The sequence below is a fragment of the Helobdella robusta genome (genome assembly GCF_000326865.2).
Source record: "Helobdella robusta unplaced genomic scaffold HELROscaffold_8, whole genome shotgun sequence".
NCBI classification, from domain to species: domain Eukaryota; kingdom Metazoa; phylum Annelida; class Clitellata; order Rhynchobdellida; family Glossiphoniidae; genus Helobdella; species Helobdella robusta.
Window position 1 is genome coordinate 1,109,505 of NW_008705459.1, and position 27,730 is coordinate 1,137,234.

Genomic DNA, 27,730 nt, shown 5'->3' on the forward strand with positions numbered 1-27,730 from the left:
ATGCTTTGCGAGGTACTTCTCTTGCAGTTGCCGAAGGATGTGAATTGCATCAATTGTTGATTTCCCCGCTAGAAAACCAAATTGATGATTTCCGATTGTGATGCACGACGTTAATCTTCTCTCAATGATTTTTTCGACAATTTTCAGGGAGTGTTCTAACAGACTTATACCCCGATATGATGAACAGTTCAATGGATTACCTTTGCCTTTGTATAGCGGGACTGTCATGCTATAGTTCCATTCAGTCGGCATTGAGCAATTTCTCCAGATTTCACGGCAAAGTTGTAGTAACCTTTGGATACCTGCAGTACCAGATGCTTTGATAATGTCATTTGTGAGTCCATAGAGCCCTGCTGCCTTTCCATCCTTCATAGCTTTCAGAGCTTCTGTAAGCTCCTCTACAGTGATGTCTGGAATCGGACCTTCGATGGGTGGAGCGTCAAAGTTAACATTGATGGGATTTGTTTCGTTTAACAGACGATTGAAGTATTCTCTCCACTGTAACTTGATCTCATCTTGTTCAAGAACTATTTCATTTTTGTCGTTTTTGATACATGAGGCACCAACTATGTCTTTTTTCGTACGCTTTGCTTGTTTTGCTATACGGTACAGAGATTTCATTTGTTCACCTTTGCTTTTAGTGAGCCACTCTCTGCACGGATCTGTCCGAGCCCGTGCAACTTGACGTCTTGCATAGTTGTTCTTCTCACGGAAAATTTTATGTTCATCTAGACTTTGTTTTCAGCTATTGCATTACACTGTCATTCCACCACCAAGTGTCACGTTCATGCTGACGTTTTGTACCAGTTTTCCCACAAACTGTAGTTGCAGCGTTCATTAAAACGGTTTTGTATGTACTCTGTACTGGCTTGCGATTGGTGGTCTAACTGTGTTGCGACAATCTGTTGAAATTTTTCTCGATGAATATTGCTTTTCAGCTTCCACGTTTTGATTCTCTGAGGCATTTGTTTAGAATTATGTTTTGACAACAGTTCGACAACCAGGTCTGACACAAGGAGTCTATGTTGGGCGGCACATGATTCGCCAAGTATAACTTTGACGTTTTTGAATAGCCTTCGGTGTTGTTGCTTGACAGCGAAGAAATCAATTCGCGTGGCTGAAGGTCCACTTTTGTATGTTATGAGATGTTCTAACCTCTTTCTAAAATATGTGTTCAGTAAACAAAACCCGTGACTTTCAGCAAACTCAAGGATGTGGTTGCCATCTTCATTCCGTTTTCCATAGCCAAAACCGCCAAGTACGTTGTCAAAACCATTTGTTTTTTCTCCAACGTGGTCATTGAGATCGCATCCTATCAGGATTGTTTCAGATTTTGGTATTGTTGAGATGGTGTCAGAGAATGCAGTCCAGAAGTCTTTTTTCATCTTTTCTGATTCGCCTGTCTGTGGTGCGTATGCAGAAAAAATAATCATTGTTTGCTTATCTATGCGAAGCTTGATCCACATGAGAGGTGAATTAATCCTTTTAATATCCAGTACTTCTTGGGCTAGCGGTTCTCTGACAAAAATTCTAACACCATTTTTGGCCGTCTTTTGATCATTCCAAAATAGTTTATATTTTTCTTTGTCTGAGTTGACATGACAAACACCATTCAAATTCCATCGGGTTTCCTGAAGGCAGCAGATGTCAATCCTTCTACGCTCGAGCATTTCCATGCTGCGGCCAGTCAGTGATCCAACATTGAGCGTTCCAAGTCTAAGTACTATAGAGGGGCCATTCTGAATTTTTCTGCAACATCCCTCCACAACAACAACACACGTTTAGACGACATTTTCCCCGAGATCTGGGGTTGCCGTTTGGCTACCTATGATGAAACCGAAATACCCCTCGCGCAACCTCTTCTGCTGGATGCTGATGACCATTGTCACTTCTGTCATCATAAGTAATTTATTTGGCTAATTTTTACGCAGGACGCCCTTCCTTACGCAACCACAGTTATAAGCGGTGGGCCTAGCCTTTGATGATCCAACATCACTCACAAGGCAGTGAGGGTCAGTTTAATGTCATAACTGCAACATCCCTCCGCTATTGCATACTTACCAGGGATTCTTTGCACTCTTGACCACTTAAGGCCTGCTGGGGACTAGGGGCCGTTGTTTTTCTTTGTGATGGCATAGGATTAATTTGAGAAAAAGTTTTTACATCCGGACACCCATCCTGACGACAACCACCAGTTATAAGCGGTGGGCCTAGCCTTTCGCTCAAAGCACGCAAGGCAGCGGGATGCAGTTTTATGTCATACCCAGGACCATAATATATATACATATATATATATATATATATATATATATATATATATATATATATAAATAATATAAAAAATAAAATTAAATCAGTACTGGAGGGTGATAAATGGCAGTTATTTTCAAGTTTGTTTTGGAATTTTGGTAAAAGTAATCACTACTGAATCAATAGATTCAAGATTCAATTTATCTTGACAACAAACCTTATAATTTATTTTCCTTGAAACAAAAATGCCAACTTCATTACCTTTTCTGATGCCGAGGTTGTTGAAGATATAATCGTACCCAGGTAAATTCAACATCATTGTTTTAAAGAATTCAAGTTGAAACTGTTGGAAGATGATGGCCAACCCAATTTTTTAAGTTTAATTAGACCCGCCATGACTGTTAGAGTTGTATTTTGGTTTAAAATTCCAGTCCCAGACAACAGTATGACGAGGTTATATCAGATGAATTTTCAGTGGATTTTTCAAAAGCTTTCTCAGATCTTTTAAAATTGACTGAGATATAATTTATGTTGAAACTTGTTAGATGTTCTTCAACCACTTCTTTGCAGCAAGGAGTTATCTTTCCATGATAAATAACCCATCATTTCTTAACACCCTTTAATTTGGAGCTATGGAGCTTAGGATCATTAAAGGTGCCAACCAGATGATTCCATTTTGAATTCGTTGAGCTTTATTGAGTTTTTGCTAGCTTTACAATTTGAAAACTAAAGTCACTGTCTTCAGCACCACAATTTTTGGTATGACATTTCATGTATAATTGTATAGTATATGCATCATAGATTAATAGACAGAGTCTAGAAATGACGATCAAGTTTCTGTTTTTAAAACGTTCGGCTAACTTTTAAATTTGGTTTCTTAAAATCTATAACCTTCTTTACGCATTTTTTCGTCTTTACATTCGATAGAATAATTTTAGTTAGCACCAGCTGCCATTTTGACAAACGAACATTTTAGAATTAAATTCATTTTTAAAATAGATAAATCAGTTTCAAACAAAAAAACTGGAAGTACGAAAGGACGATCAGCCATTGACAAAGTTGCATGTTAAGAGACTTACCTAAGAACGCGAAATTCTGATATCTAAAAATAAGATATAATTCTGGTTGCAAAATATTAAAAGCATAATTTCAAGTAATATTTGAAAACTCTTATAAAACCTTATAAAACTCTTCAAAACTCGATAAAACACTGTAAAACATTGTAACAGTAACAGTCTATGAAACACTGTAAAATTGAGTTTTACAGCTTCACAGGGTTTTTTCCACACTAACCCTTGAGGGTTCTACCCTAACCCTTAGGGGCTTTACAGGGTTCATAGAATTGTACATTTTACAGAGTTTTATAGAGTTATACAGAGTTCTATAGGATTTATCGAGTTTGTTAGAGCGAGTTTGTTCATCAGCAACTGTAAATATCAAACTTTTGAGAAACAATGTCTTATTTGACAGCTATATTTCAAGCAGAGTGAGTTCTACAGAGTTGTATTGAGATTATAAATTTTTATAGAGTTTAATATTTTTCAAACTTTCCAGAAACAATTTTATCTTCAACATTATCCAAACCACTTCAGAAACTAACTTTGAAACTCTTCAGAAACAATTTTCTCATCAAGCCCTTCAGCAACTATTTTCATTGCAATGATATTTCAACAACAGCAAGCGATCTCAATGGTTCCCTCGTCAGCAATTTGAAACTCTTCAGATAGTATTATATATATATATATATATACATATGTATATATATATAATACTATGAGTATTGATTCGACTAGTCTTAAAATATATTGGTTGTTATTGTCAATCAATTAATCAATCAATCAGTTATCTTGTAAAGCGCTATTTCCGCGATGTTCACAGCGCTCCTCAATGAATTTTGCAAACAGTTGGGTCTGAACTTCGTAAGTAATGGAAGAGTAGTCAGAGAAGTAAGTAGAGAGTTCCAGAAAAAAGGGCCAGAAATAGCAAATGGCAGATTTAGCAAAAGATAGTTTAACACGAATTAAGAAGAAGCGAGAACAAGAAGACGATCGTAAACTGGGGCGTTTAGGTTCAATTAATATATTTGATAAGTACTTAGGAACTAATTTAGTTTGAGACATACATAAATGTGCAAATTTTAAAAATTCTATATTTTATTGGTAGCCAATGCAAAGAACAAGATATGGAGATATATGAGAAAAGAAAGGGACACGAGCAACTAGACAGCAGTAGAGTTAACAGCTTTACTTAAAGAATAGGGTATAGAATCAGGAAGAACATAGGAGCGAGTTACAATAATCAATCCTAGACAAGAATAACGAAGTAACAAGAAGGAGAAGAGTAGGATCATCAAGAAAAGGCAAAAGTTTTTTTATTCTGCGTAGATGAAAGTAAAAACTTCTAGCAACACTATTAATCTGAGAATAATGAGACATACTAGAATCAAAGATAAAGCAGACTACGAAACTTGTGAGAAACATCAAGAGTTTTAGAATCTGGTAAGATAAAAGGAGAAATAGTAATAGTGTTTAGATTTATTAAAACAAATTATCTCTAGTTTAGAAGGATTAAGTTTAAGACACATAGAGTCAGACTAAGCGATAATTGAAGAAAAACATAGATTATGAAGAATACTATTGAGATTAGATGAAGGAAAAGAAATATAATTATAAGAATCATCATCATATAGTTGACTAGAGAAAGAAAAGTTATTAATAATACGAGGTAGTTCAGAGGTATAGAGTGTAAACTGAGGGCCAAGGATAGAACTCTGAGGTACTCCGAAAGTAAGAGTAGAGGAGTTAGAAGTAAAATTATTGAGAACAACAAAAGAAAAACGATTACAGATTAAGAAGAAAACAAAGATAGACAAGAATCTTTAATATTAAAAGAAAGATCTAGCAGCCTCAAGAGAATAGTATGATCAACAGTATCAAAAGCAGAGGAAAAGTCGAGAGCAAGAAGAAGAGTAAGATTACTATTGTCAATAGAGAAGGATATGTATTTTGAGTAAAGAAGTTTCAGTACTGTGAGCCGGTCTAAAACCAGATTGAGATACAGGTTGCAAGGAGTTAGAGTTTAAATAAGATGACAATTGATTAAGAACTACTTTTTAAATTATTTTCGAGATGAAAGTAATATTAGTAACAAGTCTATAATTAGATAAAGTGGTAGGATCTAAGGATGAGTTTTTAAGAATGGGAATAACAATAGATTTGTTAAAAGAAGTAGGAAATTTAGAGGTGGAAAGGGATAAATTAACTAATTTGAGAATGATAGTATAAAATATTGAAGAATTTTTTTTAAGTAAATTAAAATATATTTATTTATTTCAAAAATTAATAAAGCACCAATTAAAAAAAAAGAAATTTCAAAAGCGCTACTTTATAGTCGAAAGAATAAACAATTGTTTGAGTACGTGTACATAATAACGAAACATAAATCAAATCGAAAACAAATAAGTCTTGAGATTTTTCTTGAAAGCACCCATGTTCATTTCCGGCTTCTTCAGGGACTCTGGTAGACCATTCCATAACACTTGACCCGCAACAGCAATCCCTCGTGCACCAATACACAAGTGAGCACTGTTTGCTATCATTAAATTTGAGCAATCACTTCTCAAGCGAATGCCATCTATGGTCACTGATTTTTTCTTGATTATTTCTAACAAATATCTGGGAAAGATTCCATTCATGGCTTTATACATCAAAATACACGTTTTAAAAATTATCCGTTTTTCCACATTCAGCCGATGAAGATCTTTTAGAGTCTGACTCACATGATCGAACTTCAATCCTCCAACGATAACCTTCGCAGCTCTATTCTGTATGGATTGCAGTACTTTAATTGATTTCTTTGGGAGGCCATGAAACAGACTATTACAATAGTCAAGCCGCGAGTGAATGAAAGCATGAATCAATGTCTGTGTGGCTGATCTATCTAAATAGCTTCGAATGCGATATAATCTGTGCAACTGATATGTACATGACGAAGAGAGCAAGTGATGTTTCATCGATAGATTTGAATCCAAGACAAAGCCCAAATTTGTTACGCTTTCACTGAATTCTATCTCTTGGCCACCGACATTTACCGAACTGATTTTAATTTTCGCTAACTGCTGCCGAGTTGCCACCGGCATAAACTTAGATTTGCATTGATTCAATTTTAATCCATTGTTCGACATCCAAATATCAACCTCAGATAAGCACATTACCAGTCTTAGAATCTCCTGTTTGAATGATTCTGGTTTACTCATCAACATAACCTGGATATCATCGGCATATGCATAACACTTAAAATCATAAGATTCAATAATCTTCATAACTTCCGAAGTATACAGTATAAACAGGATCGGTCCCAATACTGAACCCTGCGGAACTCCATATGAAATTGAACCAACCTTGGATGAAACATCACCAAATCGAACAACCTGCGTTCGTCCGACCAAATATGATTTAAACCATTCAATTGTTACTCCAGTTATTCCAAAATCATTACTTAGTCTATCCAATAAAATCAAATGCAGCACTCATATCCAAAAAGGTTAAAAACGATACATTCTGTCGATCAATGGAGGCCTAGAGGTCAGACAAAATCTTTAGCAACGCAGTTTCTGTGCTATGATGACGCCTATAGCCAGATTGATTGAAGGGCATCAGATTGTGCAGTTCTAAATACGTTAAAAGTTGCTTAGCTACCACACGTTCAACAATATTTGAAAGGAAAAATAAATTTGATATCGGACGATAATTTTTTAAATCTTTTTTATTGTCTTTAGTATTTTTTAATAGAGGAGTCACAACGACATAATGATTACAATATGATGGAAAGATACCAAGTTTTAAACTTGCATTGATGAAACTTGTAATGAACGTAAGGAACAAATTAACATATTTCTTCAAGACATGCGTCGGAATAATATCTAACATGCATGTTTTCGTTGGTGATTTAAGTAAAAGTGTTTTAATTTCAGACTCTGAAACTTCAGCAAAACATGTGAACAAATTATTTCCATTAATTCTACTAACTCCAAATGCCTGCTTCGTTAAATCTCCAGTTGTTGCTTTAATCGTATTAATTTTCTCTTGAAAAAAAAAATCAAAAATTGGTCCGATGTCAAATCATGTGAAACATTACATTTATTATCTTTACACGCGATCTTGTTGAATATTTTCCACAGATTTTTAGAGTTGTTATCATTTATTAATTTGTTCCAATACTGTTTACGTTTTTTTAGTAAAAGTTCTTTTTTTGCTCTTTAGATATTACGCCATTCATTTTTTATTATCAAATCATGATTTTGTTTATATCTTTTTTCCAACTTTTGGGCAACGCCGTTGATTGGCTGACACTCCTCATCCAAACCATGGTTCCGATACATCAACTCTAAAACTAACTTCATGTAAAGGAGCAACTTGATCAACAAGGGTCTTAAGCTCGCTATTGAATAAGTTGAATTCCCTTTCAACATGGCTTTGACAAAGGGGATTCTTTAATTAATTTGACAAACTTTTTCTCATCAATTCCTTTCCATGATCTGATTAATTTTTTCGTTCTCACAGGCATAGTCGCATGAATCAAACCATGGTCCGAAAATACACCGCTTGGAAAAATCTTGCAAACCTGAACTGGAAATCCTAGTGAGCTTACAATTAAATCAAGAGTTTCCCCCAAATCATGCGTCGACCCATTAACATTATTTACCATTTGGAACATATCAAATACCTCTAGCAAACTAATGGTGTGAGCATCATCAGTTCTTTCAACGTGTATATTAAAATCACCAGCTAACAAAATACGCGAAGTCAAAATTAAAACATGCTCCATCATGAAAACCAATTCCTGGAAAAATATCGTCTTTACCTGCTGTGAACCTGGTCTATATAGAGATACTAACACCCAATCTATACCATTAATAAAAAATTTGATAGCCAAAACCTCGAAAGTGGAAAAACATGGAAGGTCAATTTTCTTGTATTTGAAATTTGATCGAAAAAATATGATTAAGCCATCATGATACGGATCGTATGGTCTCAGAAAATCCAAAAAATGATAACCAGATGGCATGGTCAATTTTATAGAAATATTATCTGAGTAACCGTGCCATGTTTCAACAAGCACCAGAAAATCCAAGCCTTCGAGTAATATTTCACGTACTACATCACTTTTTGATAGAATAGATCTTATATTTAACAGTCCCAACAACATCTGCGTCTTAATTCTTTTCATACTATTTGCATAATCTTTACAATCATTACCATAATCAATTTCGTCATTAGCGCCTCCGTTATTACCATTTTCATTTCCATCACTACTACCATCATCGTTAACGCCATAATCACTACTACTATTTCTACCATTATTATTATCATTACAAAAACATTTGATATTACCACTGAGTTTATTAACTATCATCCTTGATACGTCATCATTGATACCACAACCACGCTCATCACCATTGCTATCGCCAATGTTTTTACCATAATTTTCATCACCCCTATCATGGCTGTAACTACCATCATCACCTCTATCCTGACCATCATTGCAACCTAACATGCCACCAATATTATTACCAATACCAACATCACCATCACTACCATTACCACTGCCACCATCACCACCATCCCCGCAATTTCCGCCACCATGTCCACCATCCCTGTCATTTCGGCCACCATTACCTCCATTCCGACTATTATTACAACTAAACATACCACCAATATTCCTCCTGTTTCTGCCACCACCACCTCCATTTCGTCCATCACCACAATAAAATATGGTACCGATATTACATCCATCATCACAAATACCATCATTGCCGCCATTTCCGATATCATTAACACCATCATCACCAATATTCTCGCTATTTCTGCCACCATCACCTCCATCCCAACCATCATTACCACCAATCATGCTACCGATATCACAACCATCATCACCGTTATTTTTGTCGTTTGTGTAATCATCACGACCAACGCCATCATAACTACCATTCCTGCCATTTCCATCAACTCCATCCCGACCATCCATATAACCAACTATGTCACCAGTTTCACAACCATCATCGCCAACACCAGTTGTTATACCAGTTATTTTAAGACCCCACATGGATTTCATCATTTTCATAACAAATTTTAATATGAGCCTCACATCTTCAAATCCATTTAAAATGTCCATCACACTGCACCATAGAAAGTTCAAGACATCCTTTTTTTTATTCTTATTATTCTTAAGTTTCCTGGTCCCCCCCTCACTCTGTATACAAAATCCTCCTTTTCAGCAGCTTCTTTCTTCTTAGCAATTTCTATCCACTTTTCATATTCTGCCCGTTGCTCCCTTGTCAAGTCATGACTGATGCTGATTCCTTTCAAATCTTCATCCAACTTTTTCAGATTAGACAAGTTTTCCATGATTAAATTTTTTAAGACTTTAGAATTTAGTTGGACCAACAATGGTCTAATTTTATCCAATTTCTTGCCTAGCCTTTAGTTTTATTATACTTGATTTATCGATTTTATCATTAATTATTGTTTGCAAAATATGGGCAATTCTTTCAACATCTTGTCGTTTACCATCACTGAAACTCTGGTCATTACTTTCTTTTAATTTAAAAATTATTATGTTGCAAGATCTTTCTTCTGCCTCACTGAGGGATTTTATAGTATCTTTTGTTACCAAAAGTTCAATCTTTAACAATTGTATGCCATCATTTATATTCACCATTTTATCATTAGCATTAACAACGTTGTCAACAACAACACCTTTCAAAACATCAGAATATGACTTTTTCAAATCCTCTTGAAATGAATTCATTTTTCCCACAAGATCATCATTATTTTTATCAACCATGCCCTTCAACGCATCAGCAAACGATTTACTAAGATTGACTTTTAAAGCATCAGAATATGACTTTTTCAAATCCACTTGAAGTGCTTCCATTTTATTAACAAGAATATCATTATTTTTAGCAACCATATTCTTCAACGCTTCAGCGAATGACTTACTAAGATTATCTTGAAGTATACTCATTTTGCCATCAGTTGTTCTTTCATGAACCCTTGCCTTGATATCTTTAATCTGAGCGTTGATTGTGCTGTTGCAGTCCTGAATTTTCTTTATATCATCAGCTAAATCACTCAATTTCTTACAGGATTTAACAGTCTCAACTTGATCCTGACAACTGTCACAACTCCACAGAAAACCAGAGGCATTCTGAAATTCTTTAAATGATGAATCAGAAATTTCTGCACACTTGCAGTGCGTAACTGAATCGCAAAAACTACAGTGTATTCTTAGGCAAAATTTTACCACTACAAAACAAACATTTACCAGACATTAATACGATAAATATCCAGTTTCAATTCGTAAAACTTTATTAATGCACGAGTTTTGAAAAAACTTTTTTTAATTAGTATCCAACGAAACGTTTTTAAACCTCGTAAGTCTGAATTATTGAATTAAGTTTTTACAAACTACAAAACTTAATAACAACGCAGAACTAATTATAACTTGCAATACAGACAATACAGGTTCTAAACAACAATCCTATATCGCTTACAATACCAACTTTCTTAATTCGTCAATTAAACACTATTTAAATTTAAATAAAGTGAAAAACCTATAAATAAAAACAAAAATTAACTGTAATTAATTTACAAAAAAACATATCACTATATCCGTCAAAACTTCTTCTATAATATGAACCCAAATTTAGTTGAAATATTCGAATTTACATAGCAAAACTAGGAAAAATCGCGGAGCGAAAAGAATTACAACCGACTCAAACAACAGATAATATAAACTGAATGTAATGTAAGTTTTCAACATTGTGGTCCAAGATTTGTCTAGTTTTGTGTTTCTCTTTCATGTGATTCTTTATAGAGCCAGTTTGTACGTGCATCGTGGGTCTTCTTGATAACTAAGTCGTCGTCATACAAGTATATTCAGTTATGGTGCCCGCACTCACCAATATTGATGGACATGGGGAACCCATATATTGAGCTTCAAGGTTAAATCCAGCCCTTTCAGGTGACCAGAAATATTTTAGATGGCTATGATCCATTATCGGTTTTGGTCTACTAGTACAGTTGTTTTTAATCACAAGAGATGACGTTCTTTGGTTGGAGTAGAATAATTCGTAGTTTAACGAAAATGATTTCGTTGGTTGCTTGGACGTTATTTTTTATGATCCTTTTCATGATTTTTTCATCCCGTTCGAAAGCGGTGACATGTGATTCTTATAATATATTACTATGTTATTTTTGTTACTATTGTTGGTTGTATTGTTTTTGTTGCTGATTTTTTGTTCTTTGCGTCCTATTATTTTCTGGATCATGGAATTTTTATATCCATCATTAATGAGTAGTTTAGTGATTCTATCTAGTTCTGTTCTCTTGCTTCCTGTATCAGAAGAGTGCGTGTAGACTCGGTTTACAAAGGCAGAAATCGTGGTCTCTAGATATGTTTGACAACGTTCACTATTGCTATTGGGGCAGGTTGAAGCTGATAAAGACGCGATAAAGGAGGCATTGATTGATGCAAACCGGCGAATAACAAAACGTGAGATCTGTGAGAGGTTAAATTTATTAAATTCAACTGTTTCTGGTCACCTGAAAGGGCTGGATTTAACCTTGAAGCTCAATATATGGGTTCCCCATGTCCTCACGGAAAGATATTTGTGTCTCGTTGACGATTGTGCTTATGAGATAATGCCAGACCTCATACAACTCAAACGTCACGAAAATGATCCATTTTTGAAGCACATCATTACTGGGGTCGAAAAACGCAAGGGATCATGGAATAGAAAAGATAATCTGGCTCAAAGCATTTCATAAGCCGATATCCATTAAAAAATGTGATGCTGTTAGGTGGGATTTTAAGGGAGTCCCTTTTTTGAGTTTTTACCGGATAACACAACAATTATTTCGGAAGTCTTCTGTCATCAGCTAGACAAACTGAATGATACATTTCAACAGAAAAGGCTTGAATTAATCAATTGAAAAGGGTAGTGTTCATCCAAGATAATGCGAGACCTCATACAAATATATTACAACAAAAGCTTTTACAGTTTGGATGGAATGTACTGTCATGAATGTACTACCATATTTTCAAGTCACTGCAAAATTTTTTTGACGGTTAAACCTTTACCCCAATTGAACACGTCAAAAATCAGTTTTTTTGCGAGCAAAGGCCAAAAACTTTATGAGCGGAGGAATCATACTATTATCAGAAAGACGGCGAAGAGTGTTGGATCAGAACGGCTAATATATAATTTAATTAAATATTCATTCATTATACAAAGATCGTCGTTTATTTTCACCAAAAAAAAACAACCTGATTTAAACGTCTTTCTTCATTTCAATCGCTCGTTCGCTTTATCATTCGTAGCACAAAGTGTCACAATTGACGACAAAACCACATTGGATTTTTGGAATAACAAATTTCTAATGTTCAAATAATAAAATGATATTTAAATAATTATAAATATTCATAACTATTAATATAAATTAAAATAAAACAAGAAACAAAATACTAATTGGGCAAGAATTGTTAAACTATATGAGAAAAAAAGTGCAATAAACTAATTTCGTATAATCATATTTCTACATAATGTTATCCCAATAATATAAATTCATTCAATCTCACTCATTCACACATTCATATAAATTATAAAAATATAAACTATTCTGGAATGGTCAAAAGACGGCCAATAATGATGTTAAAATTTTTGTCAAAGAACCGCTAGTCGAAGAAGAACTGGATATTGCAAAAGGATTAATTGACGTCTCGTGTAGATCAAGATTCGCCTAGTGAAGCAAACTATATATTTTTTCTGCCGACACACCACAGACAGGCGAATCAAAAGAGATGAAAAATGACTTCTGGGCTGCGATCTCAATGGCCACGTTGGAGAGAAAACAGATGGTTTTGACAACGTACATGGCGGTTTTGGCTATGGAGAACGGAATGAAGATGGCAACCGCATCCTTGAGTTTGCTGAAAGTCACGGGTTTTGTTTACTGAAAACATATTTTAGAAAGAGGTTGGAACATCTCATAACATACAAAAGTGAGCCATCAGACACGCGAATTGATTTCTCCGCTGTCAAACAACAACAACAACACCGAAGACTATTCAAAATGCCAAAATTATACCTGGCAAATCATGTGTCGCCCAACATAGACTCCTTGTGGCAGACCTGTTTCTCGAACTAAGTCTAAGTCTAAACAAACGCCTCAGAGAATCAAAACGTGAAAAAGCAATATTCATCGAAAAAAATTTCAACAGATTGTCGCAACACAGTTAGACCACCAATCGCAAGCCAGTACAGATTGGAGTACATACAAAACCGTTTTGATACACGTTGCAACTACATTTTGTGGGAAAACTGGTACAAAACGTCAGCATGAACGAGACACTTGGGGGGGAATGACAGAGTACAAAATGCAATAGTTAAAAAGAAAGCTGCATACAAGCAATGGCAATGGCAAAAATCAAAGGCTGTTGATGACCCTAAAATCAACATGGCGGTTTTGGCTATGGAGAACGGAATGAAGATGGCAACCGCATTTTTGAGTTTGCTGAAAGTCACGGGTTTTGTTTACTGAAAACATAACATACAAAAGTGGACCATCAGCTACGCAAATTGATTTCTTCGTCGTCAAGCAACAACACCGAACAAAAAATGTCAAAGTTATACCTGGCGAATCATGGGTCGCACAACATAGACTGCTTGTGGCAGACCTGGTTGTCAAACTGTCTCAACATAACTCTAAACAAATGACTCGGAGAATCAAAACGTGGACGCTGAAAAGCAATATTCATCGAGAAAAATTGTTGCCACACAGACCACCAATCGCAAGCCAGTACAGATTGGAGTACATAAAAAACCGTTCTGAAATCTGGTACAAAACGTCAGCATGAACGGGACACATGGTGGTGGAATGACAGTGTACAAAATGCAATAGCTGAAAAGAAAGCTGCATAAAAGCAATGGCAAAAATCAAAGTTTGATGATGGCCGTAAAATTCTGAAAAGAATAACTATGCAAGAGTTGAGTCGCACTGGCTCGGACAGATCAATGCAGAGGGTAGCTCACTAAAAGCAAATGCAGAGAATGGCTCACTAAAAGCAAAGGTGAACAAATGAAATCTCTGTATCTGTAGAAAAACAAGCAAAGCGTACGAAAAAAGACATAGTTGGTGCCTCATGTATCAAAAACGACAAAAATGAGATGGTTCTTGAACAAGATGAGATCAAACTACAGTGGAGAGAATATTTCAACCGTCTGTTAATTGAAACAAATTCCATCAGTGTCAACTTTGACGCTCCACCCATCGAAGGTCCGATAGCAGACATCAATGTATAGAAGCTCTGAAAGCTATGAAGGATGGAAAGGCAGCAGGACTCACAAATGACATCAAAACATCTGGTACTGCAGGTATCCAAACGTTACTACAACTTTGCAGTGAAGTGTGTAGAAATTGCTCAATGCCGACCGAATAGAACTATAGCATGACAGTTGCATAGGCAAAAGGCAAAGGTGATCCATTGAACTGTATGCGTCTGTTAGAACACTCCCTGAAAATTGTCGAAAAAATCATTGAGAGAAGATTAACGTCGTGCATCACAATCGGAAATTATCAATTTGGTTTTCTAGCGGGGAAATCAACAATTGATGCAATTCACATCCCTCAGCAACAGCAAGAGAAGTAACTCGGAAAGCATCAACAACTATCACACATTTTTGTAGACCTTGAAAAAGTTCCCCGTAAAGCAATCAGGTGTACGAATACTAAGACTCGTTAGCACAACGGTTTGAAACACAGATGCATTTGACATCGGCGTTGAAGTTCACCAAAGCTCGATTCTCAGTCCACTGTTATTTCTAACTGATGGAAGAAATGACAAAACTGATATGCACCGGTGACATTTGGAATCTAATATATGCTGATGATATCGTCAACAGCCTCGTCTGAGCAGAATGCAGCTCAGATGTTTGAAGATTGGAACACCAGATTTGCCGATCATGGATTCAAAGTCAACATCAGTAAAACCAAAGCAATGAACACTGGTGTTCAGTTTGTAAAGCTGGTGTAGGTAACAATTCAATCAAGTGTCAGCAGTGTAACAAACGTTGTTCAAAAATAATTGGTACTTTATCTAAAGTGTCCAATTTTGTTTGTTTTGCTTGCACCATTCAACAACAAATAATACGAAATAGCAATGTTTTTGAAGCAATTAAAGTAGAAACAGTACTATCGTTTTTCTATCTAGGGGACGTTCTGGATTGTACTGGAACAGTTGAAGCTGCCGTTCGAGCACTCATACGTGCAGACTGGAACAGTTGAAGCTGCCGTTCGAGCACTCATACGTGCAGCCTGGAATAAATGGCATCTCCTTGCCTCTATATTGAAGCGGCGTGACATCGCACTACCACTACGATCAAAACTTTATAAATCTGTGATTCTTCCGTTTTTGTTATATGGTGCAGAAACATTGCCAATGGCAACCAAACTTGAACAACAACTTTAACGAACCGACATGAAAATGCTTCGATGGATGCAACGAATTAGTCGGAAGGACCACATCAAATCTACCGAAATCCTGCGTCGTGCTGGTTTATATGATATAAAGGACGAATGCCGGCAACACCGTCTGAGGTGGTTTGGTCATGTTCAACGAAGTGGAAGCAGTGCTATAACTTCTCTTGCAGATGTTGAAGTACCTGGCACACGTCCCAAACGCCGTCCAAAGAAGTCCTGGTCGCAAACAATCGAGCAAGACATGAAAGCTCTAAATTTAAATGAAATGGATTCGACTGATCGTATAATTTGGCGCAAAAATTTGATGGCAAGGAAAACAACGTCTTACCTCGGGGAAATGGGTCTCTAGACGCTTAACGAAAATTGATTAATTTACACTTTCATATAAAATAATTCAAATAAACAAATTTTGTTTAATCATATTTCCATATAACGTTAGACCTGAATCTCTTTCGAACTCATTCACATTTTTACATAAAATAGCACATTCTGGCCAATTATTAAACGAATTTTTTACTAAAATTTTTTTTTTTATGTTCATTTTAAACTTGTTTGTAACTTAAATTTGTGTCTTCTTATAAAACAATATCCTGGTTTGTTGATCTTCGGTATCCAATCCTTTATTCCATCATTGATACTTGATTATTCATTGATTAAGCAACTGACAATCTTCGATCTGTCTTCGTATGACATATTTTTGCAGCCTTTAATTAGTTTTAAGGCTGAAAAATATGTCATTGAATATGTTCAATGGCATCAATTTTATTTTTTGCGTATGGCATCCAAGTATTAACAGCATACTCAAGTTGTGGTCATACCAAAGTTTTATATATCAAATTGGGTTTACACAACAAAAAATCAAAATTTAATTAATTTAATTAAACCCAGTGTAGAATTAACTTTTACAACTAGTTTAGTTGAATTTATTGCCAAACACAACCCTTAAATCTAGAACATTATCTGTTATTACCAATCCTGAACTAAATAATCAAATGAAAAACTTTTCAACCCTTACGGATCTGAACTACATTACATTTATTAACATTTAATTTCATTTTCCACAAATCACACCAAACAACTAACTTATCTAAACAATCTTGCAACAAAATTTGATCATCAAGTGATTTAACAACAGTAAAAAGTTTAGCATCATCAGCATATCAATCATACCATCACACATTTCAAATATATTATTTATAATAAACAAGACAGTTTCCAAGACACTGCCTTGTGGGACACCATTCAACACATCAAAACATTCAGAATGTTCACCATTCCCACGAACTAAAAATTTTCTATTAAGATATTCCTTAATCCAATTTAATACACTAATATTCAAACCATACATACTCAGCTTCAAAATTAATTTTTCACGATTAACCTTGTCAAATGCTTTTTCAAACTCCGTGTATAGTACATCAATTTCACAACCCATATCAACTGCCTCAGATCGTACATCCATTAATTTTATTAACAAAATTTTTATTTTATTTTTAGGAACACAAATCAATTAAGAAATTTCCAAAAGCAAAAGAATATACTGGGCCAGAAGAAAGTTTGATGCATGAACAATGTGATATTTTCATTCCAGCTGCAATTGAAAAAAGCATCACAAAACATACTGCCAAAAAAATAAAGGCCAAAGTAGCTACTCGTTATAAATTGAATTTATTAAATATTTTATAAAGCTATTATATTACGCGAGCTGGACCTTAATATTAGATTGATTAAATTGGGTTCAAAGCCACTTTTTCATGTTTGAAAATTGCAGAGTTTCTTATTGCTTCACTTAACGTTGCTACAAATTCATTCACTATGCTGTTTATCACCATAAATGCATGTTGCATCTGTGGATAAATACTACATACCTAAATATTACGCCGAAACATGGTCACAGCATAACGGCTTATTAAGTAATTTTTTTACAGCCTCAACGCTAGTAGACCGTATATCGCAATTAATCATAACTGAAACTCAAATTATATATATTCAAGATCCTTAAAAGAAGAATTATTAAGAAAACTTGACGTGTTTGTAACGTCAAGAACCTTAAGTATAAAACCCAGAAAAACTACTGGAAACTTGTAAAAAGACCTCAAAAAATGCAGGGTATAGAACTGAAGTAAACTGTAAATCTGATGTATTCTGGCTTCCTACTGGGTAAAGTAATTTCGAGGTAACTTGGTTAATCTTTATTAAATGAAAGCTTGGAAGTAAGGGTTGGGTCTTATCAAGAGACATCAACAGGTATAGTCTTTTGTCTTGTATTCAATATTTTTCGTGAAAATATGGGTTTTTGGTAATATGATATTGCAAAATCGATAAAGTGAAACATAAACTTTATTTAAAAAAAGTATAAACAATAGAATATTTAATTATAACGTTGGTTAAAGTTAAAGATTGAAAATTTTGCAAAAATGTAACAATTGAAAAAGCAGTTCAAGGTAAATGAAATAGAAAAAGAGAAAAAAGTAAAAGACGAGAGGGCACAGTTTGTTTTAATAACAAGCAAAAAAGTTTATAATAAAATAAAGCCTAAGGTGAATAAAATTGCAAAACATGAAAAAGTCTTGCTTTAAAGACGAATTTTACGCGGATTCAATAGCCCTAAAAACTTGAGAGGTTTATTCTGGAATAAAATTTATTTAAAAATCAAACTATCTGATCTGAAAATATCGACGTAATTGTGAGATGACTCATGACAGTCTGAGAGCGCGTTGAAAACGATGATTGTAATGCGAATAATATGAATGGTGACCATTTATCATACTTTCCAGTTGATAGCTGAAGCCGCAAACGGCCCAACGACATTGGCTGCAGATAAAGTTCTCAGAGAAAAAAATGTTCTTGTCATTCCTGTTAGTAGTTTATACTAATAAATTTTGCCGACTTTTTCACCAAATTATTTTTTTAAAGGATTTATATGTTAATGCTGGTGGTGTAACAGTTTCATACTTTGAATGGCTTAAGAACCTTAATCACGTTAGTTATGGACGACTTACTTTCAAGTATGAAAGGGATTCTAACTATTATCTCCTTGGTTAGAAAATACAAATTATATTAGATCAAGTTATTTTTCTACAAATGAAAAAACTTTGATAGAAGTTTCAAATACAACTGTTAATATGTTTCTATGATTCACCCATCATCAGTTTGTTGTACACATATTAAATAGTATGGATAAAAAATTAAAAATAGTTTCGTTATCTATTTCTGTAAAAACTATGTTTCAACCTAGATATAACCTACTTAAAAATGTCTGATCCATACGTAAACATCGAGTAACTTCTTGAAATTTGCTTCCAACTGGTTTCGAGTCCATTGGTCTAATAGTTTTTCTCAAACGTTATTTTTAGTCTAGAATAAGTCTCTACTTTTTTTCAAACGAGTTCTTAGGTTCTAAACCTTTTATTAAATCATTTCCCCCTATTCTTCCATTCAATCAATCTTCGTTTATAGTCTCCATCCGTTATGGGTCAGACTTTTTATTCCATTCATCAGTTTCCGTCTCCAAGCCAATCTTTCCATTGCGTATGTCTTCTTGAGACCAAGTATTTTCAAGTCCTCCTGTATGGTCTGCGTCCAGGACTTTATTGGGCGGGTGCCAGGCACCTGGTGTTCAGTAACAGAAGTTATTGTATCGTTTTGTTTCGCTTCACATGGCCAAACCATCGTAGGCGATGACGACGATATGCATCCTTCAACATGCACAGTTCCGATCGTTTCAGGGTCTCGTTGTAAGGATATCGTCCCTTAGGATTTGAACATGCTGCATCCAACAAATTATCTTCATGTCAGTTCAGTTCTGCGCCATACATCAGAACAGAACGCAAAGCTGTGTTGTATAGCTCTGAGCGCAGCGGCAAAGGAATGCTACGCCGCATCAGTACCGAGGCAAGGAGGTGCCACGCCGCACGTATGCATCCACAAACGACGGCATCAGCTGTTCCAGTACAATCCAACATATCTCCCAAATAATGAAATGAAGTAACCGTTTCGATTCCGGTAATCGTATCATTATCTGGGCTCCGTTGTCACGGGTTGATGCAGGCGGGGCATACGAAATCAGTCACTTTTCTCAGCTTCGTTTGTGACACCAGTGCTGACATTGTAAGCATTTGATCGAGTTGCTTCCAACTCAGCCCCACACACCGAACGATATCATCTGCATATATTACGTTCCACGTGTTATCTGAGCGTATCGGCTTGGTTATTTTTTCAATCACCGTAATGAAGAGCAGGGGGCTGAGTATTGATCCCTGGTGGACGCCGACGTTAATATCAAATTCATTCTTGCTGACCAGAGTTTTTGTGTTAGAGTACGTTGCCATAACCAGCCGAACCATATATTCGGAAACAAGCTGTCTACGTGGACTCCACCTGATTGCCTAATGAGGCACTCTGTCAAAAGTCTTTTCCAAGTCCACAAATACATGGAACAGTCACTTTTGCTTTGCCAAATATTTTTCCTGTAGTTTACGAATGATATAGATAGCATCAGTGGTGGATCTCCCTGCCGTGAAGCCGTACTGATAACCACCTATTGAAACGCACAACAGTCTTCTCTCAATGACTTTTTAATAACTTTCCAGAAGACGTATATCACCATATGAGGAGCATTTCAGTAGGTGGTCTCCATTTCCTTAATATATCGACACAGTGTGATACTGTTCCATTCCACTGGTAATATCGATTTTCTACACATCTCCCGACAGATGTGTAAGAGGGCTCGAAAGCGTGCCCCACCATCTGCCTTGATGATATCATTTGTTGGTCCAGACGGACAAGCCGCTTAACCCCCTTCAATTTTTTCAGCGCATCTGTAAGCTCTTCAGCTATCATGCTCTGAATCGGTCCTTTCACCGGAAGTGCATCAAAGTCCTTTCTAATCGGGTTTATTTCATTCAATAACTGATCGAAGTAATCTTTTCAGTGATCCATCACTTCATTCTGCAAGGTTATTATGGTGCCTTTATTATTCTTTATGCATGTGGCACCAACTATATCCTTTTTCAGTCTTTTGGCCTAGTTTGCTATTCCGATTTTGATCTGAATTTGTTCGCCTTTACTTCCAGTCAGCCATACTTTGCATTGAATTGCACGAGCGATCGCAACCTGATATTTTGTTTCTGTGTTCTTTGATCGGTATGTCTTCGTCTTTGTGATGGCAGAGATTAATTTGGGGGAAAATTTTTACATCCGGACACCCATCCTGACGACAACCGCCAGTTATAAGCGGTGGGCCTAGCCTTTTGCTTAAAAGCACGCAAAGCACCGCGGATGCAGTTTTATGTCATGCCCAGGTCACGTCCAAGCAGAATGCAGCACAGATGTTTGAAGATTGGAACACCAGACATTGAATGGGTTCACCAGTGTTCATTGCTTTGGTTTTGCTGATGTTGACTTTGAATCCATGATCGGCGAATCTGGTGCTCCAATCTTCAAACATCTGTGCTGCATTCTGCTATGGCTGTTAAAACGAATTCATCAGCATATATTAGATTTGAAATGTCACCAGTGCGTATCGGTTTTGTGATTTCTTCCATCACAGTTATAAATAACAATGAACTGATAATCGAGCCTTACAAAGGCAAAGACGATCCATTGAACTGTTCATCATATCGGAGTATACGTCTGTTAGAACACTCTGAAAATTGTCGAGAAAATCATTGAGAGAAGATTAACGTCGTGCGTCACAATCGGAAATTATCAATTTGGTTTCCTAGCTGGGAAATAAACAATTGATGCAATTCACATCATTCGGCAACTGCAAGAGAAGTACCTCGCAAAGCATCAACAACTATAACACAAGACCTTGAAAAAGCATTTGATCGAGTTCCCTGTAAAGCAATCAGGTAGAGTCTACGTCGACAACTCATTCCAGAATATCTTGTTCGACTTGGGATGGAAATGTATATGAATACTAAGAACGCCGATGTCAAAGAACTGTCATGTTATAGTTCCATTCAGTCGACATTGAGCAATTTCTCCATACTTCACGGTTTAGATACCTGCAGCACCAGATGCTTTGATAATGTCATTTGTGAGTCCAGAGGGCCCTGCTGCCTTTCCATCCTTCATAGCTTTCAGAGCTTCTGTAAGCTCCTCTACAGTGATGTATGGAATCGGACCTTCGATGGGTGGAGCGTCAAAGTTGACATTGATGGAGTTTGTTTCATTTAACAGACGGTTGAAGTATTTAGTAAAATATGTGTTCAGTAAACAAAACCCGTGACTTTCAGCAAAGTCAAGGATGCGGTTGCCATCTTCATTCCGTTCTCCATAGCCAAAACCGCCACGTACGTTGTCAAAACCATCTGTTTTCTTTCCAACGTGGCTATTGAGATCGCCTCCAATCAGGATTGTTTCAGATTTTGGTATTGATGAGATCGTGTCAGAGAACTGCCCAGAAGTCATTTTTCATTTCTTCTGATTCGCCTGTCTGTGGTGCGTATGCAGAAAAGATAGTCATTGTTTGCTTTTCTAGGCGAATCTTGATCCACATGAGACTTGAGTTGATCCTTTTATTATCCAGTACTTCTTAGGCTAGCGGTTCTCTGATAAAAATTCTTACACTATTTTTGGCCGTCTTTTGACCATTCCAAAATAAGCGATGGATTATCTTGTTTTTTATTTTATTTGTTATTACTAAAACCACCGTACTACAAATCTTTTGACAAATTTTAATATTAGTATAATTAGATGATTTAATAAAGCTTATCATTAAAATGTCGACAAATTAATATCAAACTAAATAATCAAACAATAATTCTTATTCATATTTATCTATTTTGATAATATTGTTGTTATAGATATTATTATTGTTATTATTACACTGGTATGCATTTAAAAAAAAATTATAGATGTCTCAAATATTTTAATGGTTCTAACATAATTTGAACACGCTGATTTCAAATATGTAACTGAAATGTTTCTATTACGTCAGAATTTTTCACAGATTCAATTTTAACATCTTATTTTTCACTGATTTTCAACTTTCTATCTTTCTATTTTACAATTATTCACAAAATGATTTGTTCTAAATAATATTTAGTTAATTTTTTGTCCAAAAATTTAATAAAATGTAATGTACATAAAGAATAAAACTTCAAATTAAGGACAAAAACTTCTTGATTTTTTTCGCTCATTCTTTAGCCGTCAAATTCTCTCTTTTAGGTTATCCATATTAACATTCCATCGTCCTTGATATATGATTTTCATTGTTTTAATGTCTTGGTGAAACCTTTCACCCATTTCTTCACTATAATCGCCAAGACTTTCCGGAAAATAATCCAAATGTGAAAACAAAAAGTGAGTTTTAAGGCTCATTAGACATCCTAGTTTTTGGAATGCAAAAAGCTTTTCATTAACAATTACTTCGTTTTTTGTTGCCCTCTTGTTCCAAAGAAATTCGTGGATCACAGCTCTATAACTGGTCAATGCATTCAATTCCAATTCATTCATGATTTTAAAAAATTCATTATTGATTTTAGGAAATTTGGTACAAATATATGCAAAACACTTACTTTCTTCGTCCAGCGCTTTCTTGCTTACTTTCTTCAATCCAAGTTTAATATGAAGAAGAGGCAGGAGTATTCTATTTGGTTCAACCAACTTGAAAAATTTAATATTTTTTATACCTGGTTGAAAATTCGTTTGTGATGGCCAATATTTTTTCTCCAGTGATCTTTATCTGCCCTGCTATCCCACTCATATATAAAACATGGAAGTTTAGTATAGCTTCCTTGCTGGCATAGTAGAATTCCAATTATTTTGAGATCACCACATTATCCACTTATGCTCATCGTACTTGATGTTTTGAAGAAGCACCGCCATGTAATGTTTCTTTCAATTGAGTAAAACATGCGATTGGCACAGATGCATAAATATTTCCATTATGCAAAAGTACTGCTTTGAGACTACGTTTGAAAAAGTCATTAAAAATTCTCCATAACTCCCAACTCAGTAATCAATCCAGGTATATTTGAACTACACACAAGGGAATTGATTCATCATTTGGCAAACTTTTGCTATATCAATTGGTATCGGAACAGTAAGGTCATCTCCATAAGGTACTGATCTCAATGCTGAAGGCAAATTAATTAATAAGTACTTCTTTGATGCTTTGTTTGATAAAGTCAATACAAATTTTCTATTCATTGGCAGCATACCTTATTCCCAACTCAGTATTTGAACAATACACAAATTCTGCTTCACGATTTCTTTACCATGAAAAAGTTGTTTCAGGCTCTAGCAAATTCTTAGCCTTTAAACGTGATCCCAGTGATAATTGATAAATTCAAATCTCGAACAAGGCCGTTTTATTCAGCCTAAGAAAAATGCTCCTCTAGAATTTGAATTGCTAAGTGAAAAATTGTCTTTATCAGTTTCAACAATATCGTTATAACTTGATTCATCATTCGGCAAACCTTCTGGAAATGTCAATTGGTATCGGTACTGGTTTCAATGCTGAAGGTAAATTGGGATATGATAAATCTTTTTTATTCTTGTTAAAACCTTTGGTGTTTGCCATGCGGAAGCGACAATCGTCTGTGTGATTTTTGGGTTCACGCCAAATCATTGGAATTTCAAAACTTAAATATGTTTTTAAACCTTTGCTCCAACTTCTTAGTCCTTCTACACATGTACTGCCCATGGTTTATCTTGATCGCCTAATTTTATTTTAAAATATGCGTGATAAATTTTTTTCTCAAGTCCATTGATGGACTGCCTTTGCTTCTGAGGCATTTATCTTCCTCAAATATAACAAAATGAATTTGGGGAATTCAAACAACATTTTCTGAAACTCGAATTAGTAGCCATGTTAAATCAAATGAAAAAGCGAAAACAATACAATAATTTCCGTTACTGAGCACCAAGTGCCTGTTAAACAGCGCAATTAAACCTTTCTGTTTTTTGCTATTAATAAATATTTTGTTCATATTTCGCATATTAATTACGTTACATTTATTAGAAAGTGTTCAACAGTCATTGGAAAAAACATTTGGGAAAACAGGAGGTACTATAAGTATTACTCCCAGCGAGTCGTTTCTTAAAAGGATGGGGGTAAATTTATTTAGTTTTATCCATTTGTTTGTTTGTTTATTTAGTTAGTTTTTAAATATTTTCACTTAAAATTCTAGTAAAATATTTGACAAAGCATTGGCAGTTTTTTATTTATTCACTAGAATTTTTCCTTTACGTGGTTGCATACTTTTTTATTGATTAAATCTTCAACCCTTTTTTATGGTTCCTACTTTTTCTTTGTTATTCATCTTGCCTATTTTCAAAACCATTCTGCTCACTCAGAGATAGACCGCGATCACTTGTTAGAAGTGTTTTTTTCGACTCCTATAAATTTATAATGCATTTTTTAAATCAGTATGTAAAACAGGTGATTAAATATTTTGTCATACGTTCATTTTGTCTAATGTTCATTTTTCTGTTATTCGCCTCTTGGTTTCAATGTATATCAGCTTTTTTTTGTTGAGAAAAAACTGGTGCGAAAAAACTAGTATTTGAATTTTTAATAGCGATGGGATTTGATACGTTTCAAGAAAAGCCCAAAAAATTTCTTCAGAATGATTGACTGCAACTATAAAGCATCCAACGAATGTGCTTGTATATGATATGTTATGTATGCATATCCATACTCTACTACCTCCAATCAATACTACTACACAACCTTTGTCAACGCATCAAGCATCAAGTCCACTCAATCAACATATCAGGATAAGACCTTCATCACAAAACACCTTAAATATATTATGACTCAATAAAACTTTGTCATTAATTCAATTTTGTCTATTCTTTTTTTTATCTATCACTAAACTTTTTTAAAGAATAATAACAAATATGACATTAAATAGACGAAGAATCTTAAATGCACTTTCAACGCATTCAGATACATCACGGATTCTTATAATTCTAAATTTTTTAATTAAAAAATGAAATTCATAAATTTATGTTTGTATGATTTTTTCAACTGATTCAATAAGTACATGTTAAAAATGTTAAAAATACTTAAAACTACATCTTATAACAAAAAACATCGGATATTTGTGACAAAATAATGTGTAAAACCGATAAATTTGAAAATATTAAGTGTTAACACAATTTTAGCCACTATCAATCTAAATAATGTATTAGTTTTTCATTGTGAAATTTTAGCTACTAAAGAAATTACAATCAAACAAATGAATTTTTTAAGGGTGCCTCTGAAAAAGATATAGTTCATTCAGGTCTAGCTCAAACAATGGAAAATTCAGCAGTTGTGAGTTTTTAATATTTGCAGTTTTAAAATATTAATTTGAAAATATTTTCAACAGTTCAATTTACTTTTTTGCTGAAACTTTTTATTTTTGACCCTTTAGTTGACCGAAATTTCGAAAAAAAACAAAACAACTTTTTTATCTTTTTTCATTTAAAATCAATAGGCATATCTCTTTAACTACTCGTAAGATATGGACCCGCACATACGCTCTGGTTTTTGCCCAGGCCTAGGTTTTGCAGTTATATAAACTTTGAAAATTGTGCATTCAAGTGGGCTGCGCGTGTAATAAGCCCGGTCTGAGCTAGTTCTGATTTTCTCTAGATTTGGCTTGAGTAAAACTACACAGTTTAAAACAAATTTTATCACTACTACATTTTTATTGCTAGCCTGATGTTAGCTACACAACACAATTTATTTTATTTCAAAAATATTTTTTGTACCTAAATGGATAAACAAAAAGAGTTTGTTCCGTATAAAAGTCAATTCTCGTGCTGATTGACTCAAAACATTATAATAAATAAAATAAAAATTTCACTGAACAAAGTACAATTTTGTTTTTTGAGCGCACGAAAATACTGAATACATTTTTTACTGCCTAGGTACGGTCCCAACAAAACTTATGAAAAACTTTACAAAAGTATGCCGCGTTTGTTGGCAAAAATACGTTCAGGCAAACTCGCGCGTACTTGATTGAAACCTGGGCTAAAACCGCAGTCTGCTTAAGTCTTTTTGTAGTTAACTGCCAATTAGCTACGGGCTAAAATTGTTCTTAAAATTATCGCTATGTTTTTCGTTATTAATTTATATTACGAAATTGTATTTTCGTCTGATAAAAAGTGAATCTATATGCTGTTGTTCAAAAGTTGTTTTGATCGTTAATGTACAAAAGTTTAAACGAGGTCTTGAAAAGTGGCTAAAAATGGCCAAGTTGTTTAAATAATGTGTTTTTACAAACCGTGCACATCTGTTGCAAACTGTTGTTTTAAAAAAAACTTTGGGAACTCTAAGACAGTTTAAAAATTTTTGAATTATTAATAATTTATAATTAAATTAATAATTTAAATTATTGTTTCATTCGCTGGGGCAATTTTCACACGCAAAAAATAATGCTTTTTATGTGTTGCCGCCTGTTATGTGTGTGCTTGTTATGTGTTGTCGCCATCCCGTAAATTATGTAAATTAAAAAAAATTATGAAAAAATTAATTATGTGGAGAAAAATTAATATAAGCTAAGTGAAAAAAATATAAATTAATTATAACATAGAAAATAAATTATAACAAAAATAAAATTTTTTGGAAATTTCAAGCCATTAAAACGTTCAACAAAAGAAAAAATATTTTGTGAGAAAAATTTTGTTTAACTTCACCGGTGCTTTTGTAATTTAAATATGTACTATATGCCTTTTCTTATTAATTTGTCATAAAAAAATTCTTATTTGTTTTACGAATAGGGAAGCTCCATAAAATTTCATTTTAATTTGATTTTTTGTTATTTTAATCAATACCTTAACTTTTCTTCAAGCAAATAATGCAAAAAGCAAAGGAGTTTGACCTTGGTCTTGATATAAGAACTGCTGCTTATATTAGTTCAGTGTCAAAAATATTCCACTGTTATGATGAAGCTGGACTAACTTTTACTTGAAACAACGATAACGATGTCAATTGA

The 27,730-nt window shown here is 34.6% G+C and overlaps 4 protein-coding genes across 4 annotated transcripts; 1 reads left to right on the top strand and 3 right to left on the bottom strand.

Annotated features, from left to right (window-relative positions):
* Window positions 1-1,286: 1,286 nt before the first annotated feature.
* HELRODRAFT_70512 (hypothetical protein) lies at window positions 1,287-1,676 on the bottom strand (the record flags this gene model as incomplete). The annotated part of the gene is made up of 1 exon (XM_009031895.1): window positions 1,287-1,676. A coding segment is annotated over one exon (390 nt), but the record flags the coding sequence as incomplete, so codon positions are not given.
* Window positions 1,677-5,270: 3,594 nt separating this feature from the next.
* HELRODRAFT_165410 (hypothetical protein) lies at window positions 5,271-9,423 on the bottom strand (the record flags this gene model as incomplete). The annotated part of the gene is made up of 2 exons (XM_009031995.1): window positions 5,271-5,288; window positions 7,873-9,423. The coding sequence occupies 2 exons, from the start codon at window positions 9,421-9,423 to the stop codon at window positions 5,271-5,273; spliced, it is 1,569 nt and encodes a 522-aa protein (XP_009030243.1).
* A 285-nt stretch (window positions 9,424-9,708) lies between these two features.
* Window positions 9,709-13,187, bottom strand: HELRODRAFT_165411 (hypothetical protein; the record flags this gene model as incomplete). The annotated part of the gene is made up of 2 exons (XM_009031996.1): window positions 9,709-10,556; window positions 13,091-13,187. The coding sequence occupies 2 exons, from the start codon at window positions 13,185-13,187 to the stop codon at window positions 9,709-9,711; spliced, it is 945 nt and encodes a 314-aa protein (XP_009030244.1).
* A 4,122-nt stretch (window positions 13,188-17,309) lies between these two features.
* HELRODRAFT_70241 (hypothetical protein) lies at window positions 17,310-27,706 on the top strand (the record flags this gene model as incomplete). Its single annotated transcript, XM_009031858.1, has 6 exons — window positions 17,310-17,435; window positions 18,569-18,649; window positions 18,708-18,831; window positions 24,766-24,857; window positions 26,002-26,064; window positions 27,587-27,706. Coding segments are annotated over 6 exons (606 nt in total), but the record flags the coding sequence as incomplete, so codon positions are not given.
* Window positions 27,707-27,730: the final 24 nt, after the last annotated feature.